The 16,107-nt window shown below is 34.2% G+C and overlaps 1 protein-coding gene across 1 annotated transcript in view; it reads right to left on the bottom strand.

The window, feature by feature from the left end:
• ME1 (malic enzyme 1) overlaps positions 1–16,107 on the bottom strand; it is a 103,694-nt gene that overhangs the window by 43,923 nt on the left and 43,664 nt on the right. Inside the window, exons 6-7 of the mRNA XM_049772586.1 lie at positions 13,420–13,495; positions 3,942–4,103 (exon numbers count right to left, since the gene is read on the bottom strand). Of these exons, the coding sequence (XP_049628543.1) occupies positions 3,942–4,103; positions 13,420–13,495 (238 nt within the window). The remainder of the gene's footprint in view (positions 1–3,941; positions 4,104–13,419; positions 13,496–16,107) is intronic.

Below are 16,107 nucleotides of genomic sequence, written 5' to 3'. Positions count from 1 at the left end.
AGGATCTTATAGATTAACTTTTTATCTCTATTTAACTCATTTTTGTTATATTTTTCCTACTTTCTTCCATTCACTATGAAACTTTTTCCATCAATGGCTTCTTTTATTTGAAGAAGGTCCACAGAACTACAAATTTCTTACTACTGTTTTTGCTACAAAGGTTTATAAAGAAAACATTGGTTATATAGGTTTTGCATAAGCATGTCTTCACTTTCATTCTCCTCTAGACATTCTTTTATTTTAACCATGATTTCTTCATTGATCCAATAGTTTCTCAGTCACATGTTTTCTCTTCTCCACAAACATGTAGTTTCTCCTTTTTTTTCCATTTTGATTGGTCTATATTCCTCCAATTTTGAATGGTGTGTCAATTATGACTTTTCTTTCCCTGATTAGCCATCAAATGTTTGCTATAGGGGCTGGAGAGATAGCACAGAGGTAGGGCATTTTCCTTGCATGCAGAAGGATGATGGTTCAAATCCTGACATCACATATAGTCCTCCGAGCCTGCCAAGAGCAATTTCTGAGGATACAGCCAGAAGTAACCCTGAGCGCTGCTGGGTGTGTCTCCCCAAAAATATATTTGCTACATAGAAATATATAAAATGAGCCAAAATGGGGAGCAGAAACAAGAAAATTTAATTCTATGTGATTTGTTTGATTTAGAAGACAATGTTCTAAATTGGGTCTATTCTTGTAAGAGTGAAACCGAGAATGGAGATTAACAATATTTCACATGTAGAAGGTGAATATCTTGCAAAGAATGAGAATCTAAGTGGAAAAAAACCCCAGTTGTTTTAAACATTCCAGTCTGGTTTACAAACTAGTGAACCAAAAACATTACAAACTACAACTGTTTTATGTAAGTTTGGAGGCAGTTTGTTATATTTTTACAAATGTGGAAATGTGGTTAAAGTTAAAACATCTGAATGATCTGTACTAGGATTTGCTTAAAGCCAACAGAAATTATAATATGCTGTTCTAGTGTATTAGTAATGGTTTCATTCTGAAAGTGTATTAATTTTCCCAATACATTATATGGCTAACCTCATTATAATGCACTAATGAAGCAATGCTTTCTAGATGATTAGAGGTCAGCATACTAATGATAAGTATATTTAAGTTAAAGGTGAAAATCTAGAACTGAGTGCTGTTGTAAAACTATTCCTTGTAGCCTAAACTATTGATCAAACTGCTAGCAGGCTTCTGAACAGCTAAAGTTGAAGTGCTAAGGAACCAGAATTAAAATACTTTCTCCATTGTCTGGAATATATTTTGGCCTTTATAATTTGAATCAGAAAAAAATACAATAGAGAAAATATGTTACATGTTTATACTTCTTTTCATTGTTTTTGTGCTAATAATTAAAGTACATAAGTACATCAGACTATAATGAATTCTGTTACAATTTATAAATAAGCTAGCACTTATGAATTAAATCATGAAGCAATAAAATTCTTTCACTATGTACCTGTCAAAAGATAAGTTTTAAATTTTTTCATAATAATTAAAAGTTGAAAAAATATTTTCTACGAATAATACTTTAACCCACTTTATTTTATTTTATTTTATTTTTTGGTTTTTGGGCCACACCCTGTGACGCTCAGGGGTTACTCCTGGCTATGCACTCAGAAGTTGCTCCTGGCTTCTTGGGGGACCATATGGGACGCCGGGGGATCGAACCGCGGTCCGTCCTAGGCTAGCGCAGGCAAGGCAGACACCTTACCTCCAGCGCCACCGCCCGGCCCCTAACCCACTTTAGATATTAGTTCTATAGATAAAATACTTTAGCACCAAAAATGAACTTACATGACTGAATTAAAAGCTGATGATGAAAAAGTAAACAGTAAATAACTGCTGAAGAATAAGTACAAGACTTAGTATTAAGCAAGCCCTTTAGAAAAAGGTTAGCTTCTTAGCAATACGTATCACATGCAGTACATATGATGTCTGGAATACTTACAAAGACCTGTAAGTATAACAAAAGGAAAAGATTAGTAAGAAAAATAAAGGGCAAAGTATAAGAAAATATAAATGAGTTTTCAGAAAGAAGATAAGGGGGGTTACATACTTATAAGACTACTAGAGTCATCATATTAATTCTAGACTTGGGAATTTTTGTTTGAAGAATTGATTTATTTAAAGGTAATAGCAATTACCATCAATCTTAATCTTGTATTTTTCTCTCTCACATTTCTATCTTTTTGATGAAAAGTTCTATGATTTAGCTATCTTCTTACTTTTTAATTATTTTTATTACAAAAAAACAAATATTTGCTTATCAAAAACTTCAGAGTACTTAAAAGTGAAATAATAAACAACAGGGGTCAGAGAGGTAGAACAGTGAATAGGGTCTTGTACATGGCTCACCTAGATTTTATTCCTGAAATCTAAGGCTCAGGTCCCCTGAACCTCACCAGAAGTGATCCCTGAGTAGAGCCAGGAGTAAGTAAGGATTACCCAAGAATAATCCCAGGAGCACAACCAGGTGTGATCCAAAAATACACAAACAAAACAAAAATTAAAAATACCAAATTTAGGAGATAGTTCAAAGAAGTACAGGCATTGTAATCAGGAGGTCCAGGTTGAAGTCTGAGAATTGCATGGTCTCCTGTGGAATGCTGAAAGCAACTTCCCAAGCAACAAACCACAGGTGGGCCTTAAATAGCATGAGGTGTGTACAAAAAACAAAACAAATATTTAATGAAGAATATAAATACTATCTATCCATTCATAACTACCCACAATTAACATCTAGATGCAGACTCTTTGCATTTCTTTGCATATGCATAGGTTCATGTCTATGGATAGGTAATATCATCTTTGCATATTTGAGGCAAATATAACATTTTTACCCTTTTAACATAGGAGTATACATTGAAATACTTTCATGTTACTAGGTGAAATTTTGTTTGTTTTTAAGCCACACCCAGCTGGCCTTCATGGGTTACTAGTTCTGTGCTTGTAATTTCTAGTAGTTACTAGTTCTGTGCTTAGAAATTATTCCTGGCAGGCACCGGGGACCATATGGGATGCCAGAGATCAAACTCAGTCTTCTTCATGCAAGGCAAACACCCTCCCCACTGTGCTATCACTCAGACTCCTAGGTCAACAAACCTGTGATTTGAAGTGAAACTCTGTGTTCCTATAAAGAATGAACAAGAGAGAAGATGAATAAAGAGAGAGAATCTACACCTATACAGTATGATTGATCACTATGTAATTCTACTCCAAAATTTGGATTAAGCATAGAAAAGTGTCTAAAATTCCAGAAATCAAGAACAACAAAGAAAAGGAGAGCTCTACATTCCTGGTAAGACATAGGTGCCCTCACTAAGTAAGATATTCTACCATATGGTACCAAATAACAACTAAGAAGAAATTAAGAAAGTACAGAATTTTGCTTTGAGGAACAAGAGATATTATATCAAATATGCAGGACTCCAATGATACAAGCCTCTACTTACACTACCAAAGTGGAAAACAAGAAACTATTAAACATAACTGGGTCACAGTCACTAGTAGGTGCAAAATTGGTAGCTTCAAGAAACCAGATAGAGGCTGTCAGAGTGTATTCCTAGTTGGTGCAGTAATGGAGACACTAATAGGTAATATTTTGATGACGCCCTACATCCAAGATAGGACATTTTAATAATGTTCTGCAACCAAGATGGAACATGTCATATTTTATTTCAGTGGTGTATGCCACAACTAGAGATTGATGCTTTTATATCTACCCCTAAAATGGGTGAGCACCACAGCTAGGCATGTGTGTAGGATACATTCCACTTTCACAACAATATCAACCAAAACAAAGTGAAGGAACAAAGGGTGGAAATTATAAGTCAAAAGAGATAGAGATGGATTTGAAGAGTCAAACAGGAAAGATGGACGTTCTTGAAGCACAAACTCAAAACACCAGAATTAATACTGTTGCCTACCTCATTTTCTGTTCCCACATCTAGAGTGACAGGCAGACATTCTTGAGGATTCATCCCTCCACAGGCTGTATACAGAGCCAGTTTGCCCACAGGGATGCCCATTCCATTGCAGCCAAGGTCTCCCAAGCCAAGAATACGTTCTCCATCAGTCACCACAATGGCCTAGAAGTAAAATAAAGGATTAATAAATTTATTAAAATAATTTAAATAATAAAATTATTAAAATAATTTATTAATAAATGTGGGCTAGGAGGACCAGTAGATGGTACAAAGCTCGCCACCAATAGTAAAGCAGCGCAGTTAGAGTAGAGAAGGGACCACTATGACAATAATAGTTGAAACTGATCATTCTGGACAAGAATTGGGTGTTAAATGGCACACTTTGTTAATAACAATGCAATCCACAGTGTCTAAAGGAAGAAAAAAGAGTGAGAGTGAGAGGGTTAGACATGGAAAGAGAGGAGGGGGTAAAGGGGGGAGAATAAAGAGAGAAAGAGAGAGAGAGGAGAGAGTAAGAGAGGAAAGAGAGGAGTTATATGCCTGCTCCAAAGGCAGGCATGGAGAAGGATAGGAGATAACTGGGGGCATTGTAGTGTGAAATATTCCTAGTTGAAGGGTGGTGTACATTGTAAGACTAAAACCAATCATGAAAAACTTTGTAATCGTGGTGTTTAAATAAAAGGGCTGAGAAAAGGATCACCAATAAATAAATAAATATTCACAATTCCTGGGGCATAAGTCCTGTTATATATTTAGTAATGAAATAGTAAACTGTCAATTAAACATCAACTGATTATACATAAAAATATTTTATGTGGTTGTAAATGTTGGAAGGGGGAATAATTTTGACATAAGTTTAATATCTTATTAAAAATACATTCAGGGGTTGGAGAGATAGCACAGTGGTGGGCATTTGCCTTGCATGAAGCCAATCCAGGATGGACGGTGGTTCAAATCCCGGCATCCCATATGGTCCCCGGTGCCTGCCAGGAGCGATTTCTGAGCGCAGAGCCAAGAGTGGCTCCTGAGTGCCTCCAGGTGTGACTCAAAAATACCAAAAAATAAAATTAAATAAAAAATAAAAATACATTCGAAGGGGCAAAATAATACAGCCGGTAAAGTACTTTCCTTGCACACAACTGACCCAGGTTCAATTCTCTGTATCCAATATGGTTCCCCTCAAGCCCACCAGTAATGATTCTTGAGTACAGAGCAAAAATAAGCCCTGAGAAGAGCTGGACATGACCCCCCAAAACAAAAATAAATAAATGAATAGTAAAAAAAAATAAAAAGATACAAGGAAAAATGCATTAGTAAGATTGATTTGGTGTTGAATAAGAGAAAGTGTACATGCATCCAAACTACCTGAATTATTCATTCCTCAATGAAAAAAGAACTTGTAGAAAAAGTACTGTGAAAGAGAACTAAAGTAGTAATCAGAGAAATTTTGAATTTGCTCATACCCACTCTTGAGGACAAATAACAAAGCACACATAGTTTTATGTATAAATGCTGAATACTCCTTTGATTTGTGAATATTACAACCCTCTTCCAATTTTCCACAAGATATTGGTCCATTTTTCTTACTATAACCATTAGATATTATTTATAATCTTTTTAAATATGCACAATATACTACTATAATCTTCCATTAGATTCAATAATTATCTTTGCCATCTTTTTCCTTCTTATTTAACAGGTTTTACTTATTCAGAAAAATTGTAGGTTTATAAAATATTAAGATGGTACTTAGACTGCTTAACAACTCTCCACATTTTGTATTATTTGTTCACTTATAATCATCTTAAATATATATTAAGCATATATTTTAACTATGCTTACATTTTAGTTTAATTAAGTTGATGTCTTTATTGGAATTAATACATAAATATTTTTATTCTTTAATTTGTGGCTATTAAGTGAATTTCAGAAAAAGCAATCTTGTGTAACACAATTTATTAGTTTTTTTCAACAAACTACTATCTTGGTCATATTCATATACTGTTAGGAAATTATTATTAGTTATCTGACCTTGGATGCATCAATGAATTAAAATTTTTTTAACTGCACATCTAACACAAAATTTGGCATAAAGTTAACAACCAATACAAACTGTTCATGCATCTTTGATTCAATAGATTACGATATACAAAGTATCAAGTACTTGGTACATAAATTGTTGAAGAACTGCAATTATTCAGTAAGATCTTTATTGATCAGTAAAGTAAGATCAATAAAGATCTTACTGAATAGTTGCAGTTAAAGACCTTACTGAATCTTTATTGACCAATAAAGATCTTACTGAAGACCTACCCTATTATCATGAGGACTAATGTACATACAAGGCCTTCTAAAATTCCAGGTGAATTTAGAAAAAATTCAGTTAGTTCCTTTGATTTTATTTTTTTGTTTGTTTGTTTGTGAAGATTATTCACTAGTACTGCTAACTCAGGAGCCTGGAGAAAGGCACTCTTGTGATAGGCCTGATAATCAGGTGCTCCGGACTGGCAATGTAATACTGTTCAGACCCAATATTGGGGGTGAATAAGGTTACCTCCATTGTGCTAAGACTCTACCAGGAATATATCTGGAAGTATTTTGTAGAGGGGCACAGTTGCTAAGGATCAGCTTCAGGAAGTCATACATGCTAGACACTGGTTCCAACTTTTTCATCTGTCTTTATGAACCCATATTTCTTATGTTATAGAGTAAGAAAATGAACATCAGAGACTGGAAATAATTCTTCTAAGCAATTTACCTGACTGAAATCAAATAAGATTTCAAGCATGTCAACTCAGAGTATAATGTTTTTCCTCTTATACAATATCACAGAATACACAAATTACTGAAATATTTTGCTAAGTTTTCTGTTTATATATATGAATATTATGGTGCTCCTAAAAACTGCCTTACAAGAAAATAATTTGAAAAATGGATGAAAATTATTTCATATTTAATAAATCTAATGTTGGTCAAAATTTCTAAGTCTAAATACAAGGAATAAATTAATATTGTTTTGAAGAAGGAAACTAGATTGCATGGATTCAGTAGTTCTGATTTAAAATAAGCAAATACTGCTTTTTGAATTTAGCATTTAAACATTTTAGCATTAAAAAATCTCTTAAATGATGTTAAAAACATTCAAAGATCAAAACTTCACACAAATATTTAACATTATCATTTTATTTATTGTCCCATCACAAAATATTTTTAGATATCAGTTTTGTAAATTTCTTGAACAGTTAAAGATTTGTTGGACTGCGTATTTTTAATATTTAAGGAAATATTTTATAAGGAGAATAATATTGTTATATAATTTACTTTGACCTAAAATATGTTATATAAAAATTTCCAGGATTGATTACAAGATATTTAAGTCTAGAGTTATTACTTGTAATTTTTGATCAGTTTCAATTTTTTATAATATCTTTATTTAAACATCTTGATTACAAATATGATTGTGATTAGGTTTCAGTCATGTAAAGAACACCCCCCTTAACCAGTGCAACATTCCCACCACCAATGTCCCAAATCTCCCTCCATCCCACCCCACCCCCACCTGTACTCTAGACAGGCTTTCCAGTTCTCTCATTCATTCACATGATTATGGTAGTTCTCAGTGTAGTTATTTCTATAACTGCACTCACCACTCTTTGTGGTGAGCTTCATGAAGTAAGCTGGAAGTTCCAGCCCTCCTCTCATTGTCTCAGGATTGTTGCAAAAATGACTTTTATTTTTCTTAAAACCCATAGATGAGTGAGACAATTCTCTGTCTTTCTCTTTCTCTCTGACTTATTTCACTCAGCATGATAGATTCCATGTACATCCATGTATGGAAAAATTTCATGACTTCATCTCTCCTGACAGCTGCATAATATTCCATAGTGTATTTGTACTACAGTTTCTTTAGCCATTCATCTGTTGAAGGGCATCTTGGTTGTTTCCAGAGCCTGGCTATTGTGAATAGTGCTGCAATAAATATAGGTGTGAGGAAAAATTTTTGTATTGTATTCTTGTGTTCCTAGGGTATATCCCTAGGCATGGTATAGATGGGTAAAATGGGAGCTCAATTTCCAGTTTTTGGAGGAATCTCCATATCGCTTTCCATAGAAGTTGGACTAGATGGCATTCCCATCAGCAGTGGATAAGAGTTGCACTGGTTAAGGGGGGTGTTCTTTACATGACTGAAACCTAATCACAATCATATTTGTAATCAAGATGTTTAAATAAAGATATTATAAGAGTTCCTTTCTCTCCACATCCCCGCCAGCACTGATTGTTCTCATTCTTTGTGATATGTGCCAATCTCTGTGGTATGAGATGGTATCTCATCGTTGTTTTGATTTGCATCTCCCTGATGCTTAGTGATGAGGAGCATTTTTTTCATGTGCCTTTTGGCCACTTGTATTTCTTTTTTGTCAAAGTGTCTGTTCATTTCTTCCCCCCATTTTTTGATGGGACTAGATGTTTTTTTCTTGTAAAGTACTTTCAGTGCCCTGTATATTTTGGAGATTAGCCCCTTATCTGATGGGTATTGGGTGAATAGTTTCTCCTACTCACTGGGTGGCTCTCGTATCCTGGGCACTATTTCTTTTGAGGTGCAGAAGCTTCTCAGCTTAATGTATTCCCATCTCTTTATCTCTGCTTCCACTTTTTTGGAAAGTGCAGTTTCCTCCTTGAAGATTTCAATTTTTTAAGTAGCTAAATTAATACCATTTTCTTTTCTTTTTAATTTTTGGGCCATACCTGGCACTGTTTAGGGGTTACCCCCTGGTAACCTGCTCAGGAATCATTCCTGGCAGGCTTCGTAACCATATGGGATGCCAAGAATGGAACCCAAGTTTGCCTATTGCAAGTCAAATGTTCTACCTGCAGTGCTATTACTATGGTCCCTAGTATTTTCAATTTCATTTATTTTAATAACATTTAATTCAACATATGTTAAAAAGTTTTATGCTTTGTTGTTGGATTACTGGTCCCACCCTAATCAATATTCATACTCCTCCCTAGGGTGTGATCTGGTGCTGGGAGTATTCGATTATTCCCTACTTGGTATTCTTCTCCTTAGGGTGTGGCCTCACTCTTGTGAATAAAAACAGGGGGCTGAGGAAGGCAGGTCTGTTTTCCTCCTCCACTAAGATTCTTCAGTCTTCTTCCACTAAGCTGCTTTCCTTCTTAGGAGCAGAAGGCTTGTGTGGTGAGATTCCTTGTTTAAATGCTGGATTTCCTGAATCCACTCTTTTACCTTTTCACTGTGTGGATTGTTTCCTGAGTCATTGTTTACTTCCAGACCTGAATCTTACCAGATCCTCATTTTGGAGCCTGGGGCTCTGATTGTACTGGGCAGCTAAACACACAGAGCACACACCCTGATTTCCCCTAAAACAGTGATTTTGTCCTAACTTCCTCTTAACCTTCACCAGTCTCCTTTGATATGTAAAAACACACCCAGGCTTGTTTAGCATTCGATAGGTTCTTTTGTCTATTTGTAGGCCATTATCCTTCCCCAGGTATATTGAGTCTCATCAATAAAGATCTTACTGGAAGAATAGTCAGTACTAGGTCCATAAGGCTGGAAGACCTCTAGCCACATATTTTCTCTCTTATATCTGTCTTGTTTTCTTAATCCTGAGGTGCCCCTGCTTCAGACCCATTCTGAATTTCCATTGGATTACAGCAAGTGAAGTCTCTACAATTCTCTATAAATTTTTATCCCTAAATCCTTCTATCCAGAGTTGCTAATTTAATTATAGAAATATACCAGGAACATTTATATAGATGTTAATTGCTTCAAAATTTGTATTTCATTTCACTTTATGATTTATAAGTAAAGTACATTTATAGTACTAAGTCACATTGTTAATATTAATGAGCATATTAAAATGGTGATGAAAATACTATATTTAATACATACAGAATTTTTTAGCTTTCCCTTACTTTTATTTTACTTTTACTTTCATTTACTGCTTATAGAAAATAAAGCTTTTATATGTTCTCTGTAATAATTAAGTCACACCAGCAATTCTATTAATGATGTCTGAATTTCAGAAACTAAATTTTGTCCTCTATTGTCATTCTGGTCAGGGTGTTTTACCTGAATAAAAACACCTACATGAAGTGTGCAGTGTTTGTCACGACTACACAATAGTGTCATGGCTACATTACACTTGTTTACAAGAGTCCTGTCCAGTTTCTTCTCCGCCTACCTCAGGGACTGTACTTCTACTGAAGGTTACCAAATGATAGTTCTTGCCTCTTTTCCTTCTTGTAAATGAATCCTCCTTAAATATTACTTTTATAAAAACCATTTCTTTATTCAAATTTGCTTTTTAAAAATAAACCTCTAGATTTCTCTTTCCAAATTTCAAGATATTTCATAAGAATTTGATTATCTGCTCTTATGCAACCTTAAAGCCACTGAGTTTCAATATTAACAGTGTTTTGGCGAGGTCAGCCAATTTTCTTATTTCACAAGAATGTACCACTCTATGCCTGAACATATCTACATTTAGTTCCCTTATTAAGATAACATTACCTATGTTTTCAAGTTTTAATTTCTAGTTTGCAAAAAAAAAAATGTCTCTTTATGTTTTTTGGAGGGTTAGGGAAGAGAGGGATGATAAATCTAGGGTCTGAACCCAGGCTCTTTCACATGCAGTGAAAATGCTCCCCAGATGAACTTCATAATCAATGAAAACTTGGTTTACTGCTCTAGTTTTCTAATTTCTGAACTAACATAGATACACTTATAATTTACTTCTAAGTGTAAATTTATAAGTATAAACTTATTTTATTTAATTATATATTAAACTTATTTACATATAAGGGTAAACTTATAATTCTGAATGAACATAGCTACATTTATAATTTACTACAAATAGTACAAATATTATTGTCTAGCACTATTACCTATGCTTTGTGTGCATTTCCAATTATAGAACAGATACTATATATCTTTATTCTTCAGTGAATAAAATATATCAGCTATTATGTATGTTATTTAATAGTAGTGTTGGGACCTGAATTCTGAATAAGGAGGGACGCCATTTTGTAAAAGCCACATGGCAGGCTGCTTCTTTAGGTTCTGAGCAGGGAGAAACACCATTTTGTAAGGACCACATGTTGTGAGAGTATTTCCATAGACCCCTCATCAGTCTACCTGGCTGTACTAGGCAGCCTATCAGGGAAAAACAAGGGAGTAGTAAGAAGAAACCCCTAGACAAGAGCCAATTATTTTAAGGATCATCAGAAAGCTGGAATCTCCCTATATCCCTTCCCTATATAATCCTCATTATGACCTTGGGCGAGGCTCATCTCCTTCAGGGGATGGCCCCTGGCTAGCCAGCCTGGGGAGTCTTGTTGGCAGATAGATTAAAGTATTAAAAACTTTATTTACATTTGTGTGGTCTCATCCTTCTACTCTGGAACCCTCCATTAGCAATTTTAAGTACATAATAAATATATCAGCCACTATAATATTTAAATAACAGTAGTTAATTATTTGAGATCAGAAACATCAATGAGGATTCAAAATTAAGTCAAAAGAATAACTAGAATGAATGAAGTTAAAAGAACAGGAAGTTGACGGTTTACTTCCTGGGTGTTAGAAATAGTGGGATACTAATTCAACATCTAGGTCTATTTCCTACATTGATTTTGTGAATATATGATGTTCATAAAAACCTTATTTTTGTATGTGTCATGTGTTGGTAAGAAAAATTACATAGTTAATAGTTAATAGTTAATTTTGATTCTTAAGTCATCATGGAAATGTTACCATTGCTCAAAGAATGCAGACAACCTAGATATTTCCAGAAACAAGCAGAAACAAAAAAAAAAATCTATCTTAAGGCAGGCATACACCCAGAAGTAGGTTCTGTTATACAGAACCATCTGTTTCTTATCAGATGATATTTCATTCCCTTTTCTACTCAGCATCCCAGGTGCCTCACTTATAGCCTTTGTTAAAATTGGGTCTTTGATCACTTTGATTACTGTAGCTCCTTATGTATGTGTTATTAAATTTAAGTTTCCTCTACTAACTTGCCTGATACTATTACGATCATCTGAAAATTTCCCCTGTATCCTGAAATCCCATTCTGAAAACTCTCTCTACATTCTTACTTAAATGTAAATATCCTTCTTCTCAGGAGGCAAGATATTTGTACTTCATAGTATTAATACATTTCTGGGTTAAGAAAAGAATTTTAAGGTCAGGCAGTATATTCAGTGAAGAAAAGGTGAGAGAGCAACTTATGCGGGGAAAGGAAAAAAAAAGGGAAATAAATACAAACACTTTATTTTATAAGTTTTCTTAGCATCAAGTTAAAAGGCACAGTAAATTAACTTTAACCAAAATTACTAAAACAGTAAAGATCATTAGGGACGACACCTCAGAAATCACAACTACAGTGACTTTGTATTACTATAAGAGGCATCAACTTAATTCATCTTAGAAGATAGTAAAACATTGTGAAGGACCTTACTGGTGGGAAGGTTGGTGGCAAAGAGGAGTTATTTCACTTTTCTCCTAGAAGACTAGAGTAAATGGAACAGTAACAGGCTCCAGAGTTGGGACTCTAAGGCAGGCTGTGATCATCACCACTAATCTACCAGTGGCTAATCTAACAGTGGCTGCCTTTCTGCATGGTTGGTCATGAAAAGTAAACAAATTCATCCAGTTAAAAGCTTCCTCACACAGAAAGCTGCATAAGTCAAATAATTTTTTTATGTTATTTTAAGTAGTTCACTCACAGGAGAAATCACATGTGTTACTTGTTTTAATAATAGAAAATAAAGTAACAGACTTTTTTTGTTTATCTTAGCAGATGACTAAATACAGAATAATAGGGACCTTGTTTAAAAAATTTACATACTAGGTTTTTTATTCAACATTTATTACCCTCTAGGTCAGTGTTTCCCAAAGTGAATGATAACAACCCTGAGCATACACAATGGAAGGAGTAGACACTGATAGTGGCTTTATGTGCAAGGATAGGCAAGGAGTGGCTTTCTGTTTCTTTGCTTAAATAGGGGTGCCCCAAAATATCTTAATCTAAAAATGGGGTGATAAACCAAATATGATTTATAATATCTGGCTTAGAATAAATAAATACTCAGAGGGCTGGGGAGATAGCTCAAAGGATAAGAACTCATGCATTATTTGCTAGAATCCTCTGTTTGCTCCTGAGCTCTGTGTGGTGCCCCAAGCAAGCACTACTGTAAACAATATCTCTTCCCAGCATTTTGCCATTGAGTGACCATCTAACAGCATCATCTGTTGTGGCCATAAAATTTTAAATATTAAGAAATTAAATAGAAATACTAGAGAAATTTGATATCTAAATGGTATTAGATCAAAAGAAACAATAATACAATTTATTCACTATTTGCATAAAAAAAAGGAAAAACCTCAAAGAACCAAAATATTATGGAACAGAAAAACAAACCTGCCATTTGGAAGGATGTGACAACTTACCTTGATGTTATCTTCTGGCCATGCATTAAGAATTGATGCAATATGCCCTCGATCATGGATACTAATAAAGAGGCCTCTGAAAAAAAAAGAAAATTTGAAATTTATTTAAAATTATTGTGAACAACTAAAGATTTTTATTAGGTCTTTTTACTATATCTTGATTTTAACAAAAATTTATTCTTTAAGAGAACAGTAAGAATATTATAAAGAAAAAATTTTAAACAATATATTAACATCCACAAAAAGATCTTTTCATTTTTATATTATTAAATATTATGTTTATCATATTTTTAAATTAAAGAAACATTTACTATTTGAGAACAATAAAATAATTTTATTTAAAGAAATGTGAGGAGAGTATAAAAAAGCAATGTACTGGAGAGATAGCACAGCGGTGTTTGCCTTGCAAGCAGCCGATCCAGGACCAAAGGTGGTCGGTTCGAATCCCAGTGTCCCATATGGTCCCCCGTGCCTGCCAGGAGCTATTTCTGAGCAGACAGCCAGGAGTAACCCCTGAGCACTGCCGGGTGTGGCCCAAAAACCAAAAAAAAAAAAAAAAAAAAAAGCAATGTACTGAAATGAGAACACAGACTTCTCCAGAGGACAAAAGCCATACTTGTCCAGGATGGAGATGCCAACATTCACTATTTGAACATACAGAGATTTTAACAACACTAACAATTCCATATAGATTTATTTATTGAATTTTACTAAATCATATCTGAAAACAAAACAACTATAAAAGCAAGCATTGCCAATGTATTTATTTAATACAAACTTATAATGTACAGATAAGAACAAGTATTAGAGACAGCTGAAGTGACAGATTAGTCAGTGCTTTTATGTGGGATTTACTTGACAGTCTTATTTATAGCTTTAGCTAAAATCTGCAGAGTTTTGAATTCTCCACTAATATCTTGTACATTATATAACCTCATCTCTGCCCCAGTCTCTATTTTCCATGAATTTCCTCCCATTTCCCACGAAAGTCTAATAAGTAACTGAATTTTTTATATAAATTTAGGCTCTTATAACTTAATTTTTGCAGTAACACAATTATTTAAGCATATTAAAACAAATACTGAGTCATATTTAGTAAATGTATAGGCTACTGATCTATTGTAACACACAACCCTTTTACATAACATAGGTACATTTAAGCAGTGAGACACTACCAGGGGTACTCAAACTTTTTAAACAGGGGGCCAGTTCACTGTCCCTCAGACCATTAGAGGGTCTGACTACAGTAAAAACAAAACTTATGAACGAATTCTTATGCACACTGCATATATCTTATTTTGCAATAAAGAAACAAAACAGATACAAATACAATATGTGGCCCGCAGGCCATAGTTTGAGGACCACTGCGACTAGTCAGTGAAACCAGGAGCCAGTCATATGTTTATCTCCTAATAAAATCCCTCTGTCCTAAGAGTAACCACGACCCTTATTTTTATTGTATCATTTCCTAAATTTATATTTTTTCTATCCAAATGATAAAGTCTCCCCAGACACTACTTTGCAATTTGTCTGCTAAATTTTCCACAATCTAGTGATTGCATATTATAATACACATATTAATATGTTAACCTTTTCTCTATGTTCTTGGGAAATTGATAATTGAAACTTTATAATGCATTTCTAATTTTTTTCACAAACTTCATCATTTAGTATTCTCAAAAGATGCACTTATTTTTTGTAGTTAAATATTAATTTTAGTAGCATCTATATTAAATATCTAAACTCATGTTTTTTCAGAATCCAAACCTAAATGTTCAGAGGCTACTCCTGGCTTTATGCTCAGGAAGCAATCTCAGTAGTGCTTGGGAGAAAAAGTAATCAAAGGATTGAACTGAATGGGCATTCTGCACGCAAAGTCCATTGAGCTATTGCTCTGGCCTCAGACATTTTTAATAGGAGTTACAAAATGGTGGGATTCCAATTCTATCAATTATTCTTTATTTGCTAAAACAGTTACTTAAAGAGAAATTTCACCATATTTATTGCTTATTTATACATAATAATAAATTGATAATGAGAAAAGATAAATGCTTGATATTTCACTTTGTCACTATTTAATATAGCATTTATTTGCTACTGTTTTCAAAATTCCTTCCATCTATGTGAACATCTGCATCTCTATGAGCACACAGATTTAAACAGATGTGTTTTCATTGATCAGTTTTCTACATTGACATTCAATTTGTCCCATGTTAAAACAAATCAAAGACTCCTATGTTGGCTAAACTTCATTTGACATAACTACAGTAAGTAATGAGAATGTCCATGTTCTGTGCTATGATAAGATACTTCGTTTAGTCTTAAAAATGTTGGTCCATATCTTAAGCCCTGTTTTCATCTAGTAAAATGTGAATTCTCAAAAGCACAATCTAGGCTGTTGCTGGTGGGAACTATCCCTCCCAAAAGAGCTCACAGAAGGCACTTAACATAGTTGAACTAACCAGCTCACAAAGGGCAGGACAAGGAACTTTGACACTCTGCTCTGATCCCCGGCCTTGCACATCTCCAAGTCAATGAAACCCAACACACCATGTAGAAAACACCACACTACAAGCATGACAATGGAGAAACAACATAGGCCTCCACCATACACAGAGAATAAAGGGCAGTTCTGATGACCTAAAAAGTACTGACCACCAATTTAACCTCTGAAATAAGGACTTTTAG

The sequence above is a fragment of the Suncus etruscus genome, chromosome 4 (assembly GCF_024139225.1).
Source record: "Suncus etruscus isolate mSunEtr1 chromosome 4, mSunEtr1.pri.cur, whole genome shotgun sequence".
Lineage (NCBI taxonomy): Eukaryota > Metazoa > Chordata > Mammalia > Eulipotyphla > Soricidae > Suncus > Suncus etruscus.
Note: the sequence above shows the minus strand (reverse complement) of the source record. Positions and strands in the feature narration are given on the sequence as shown.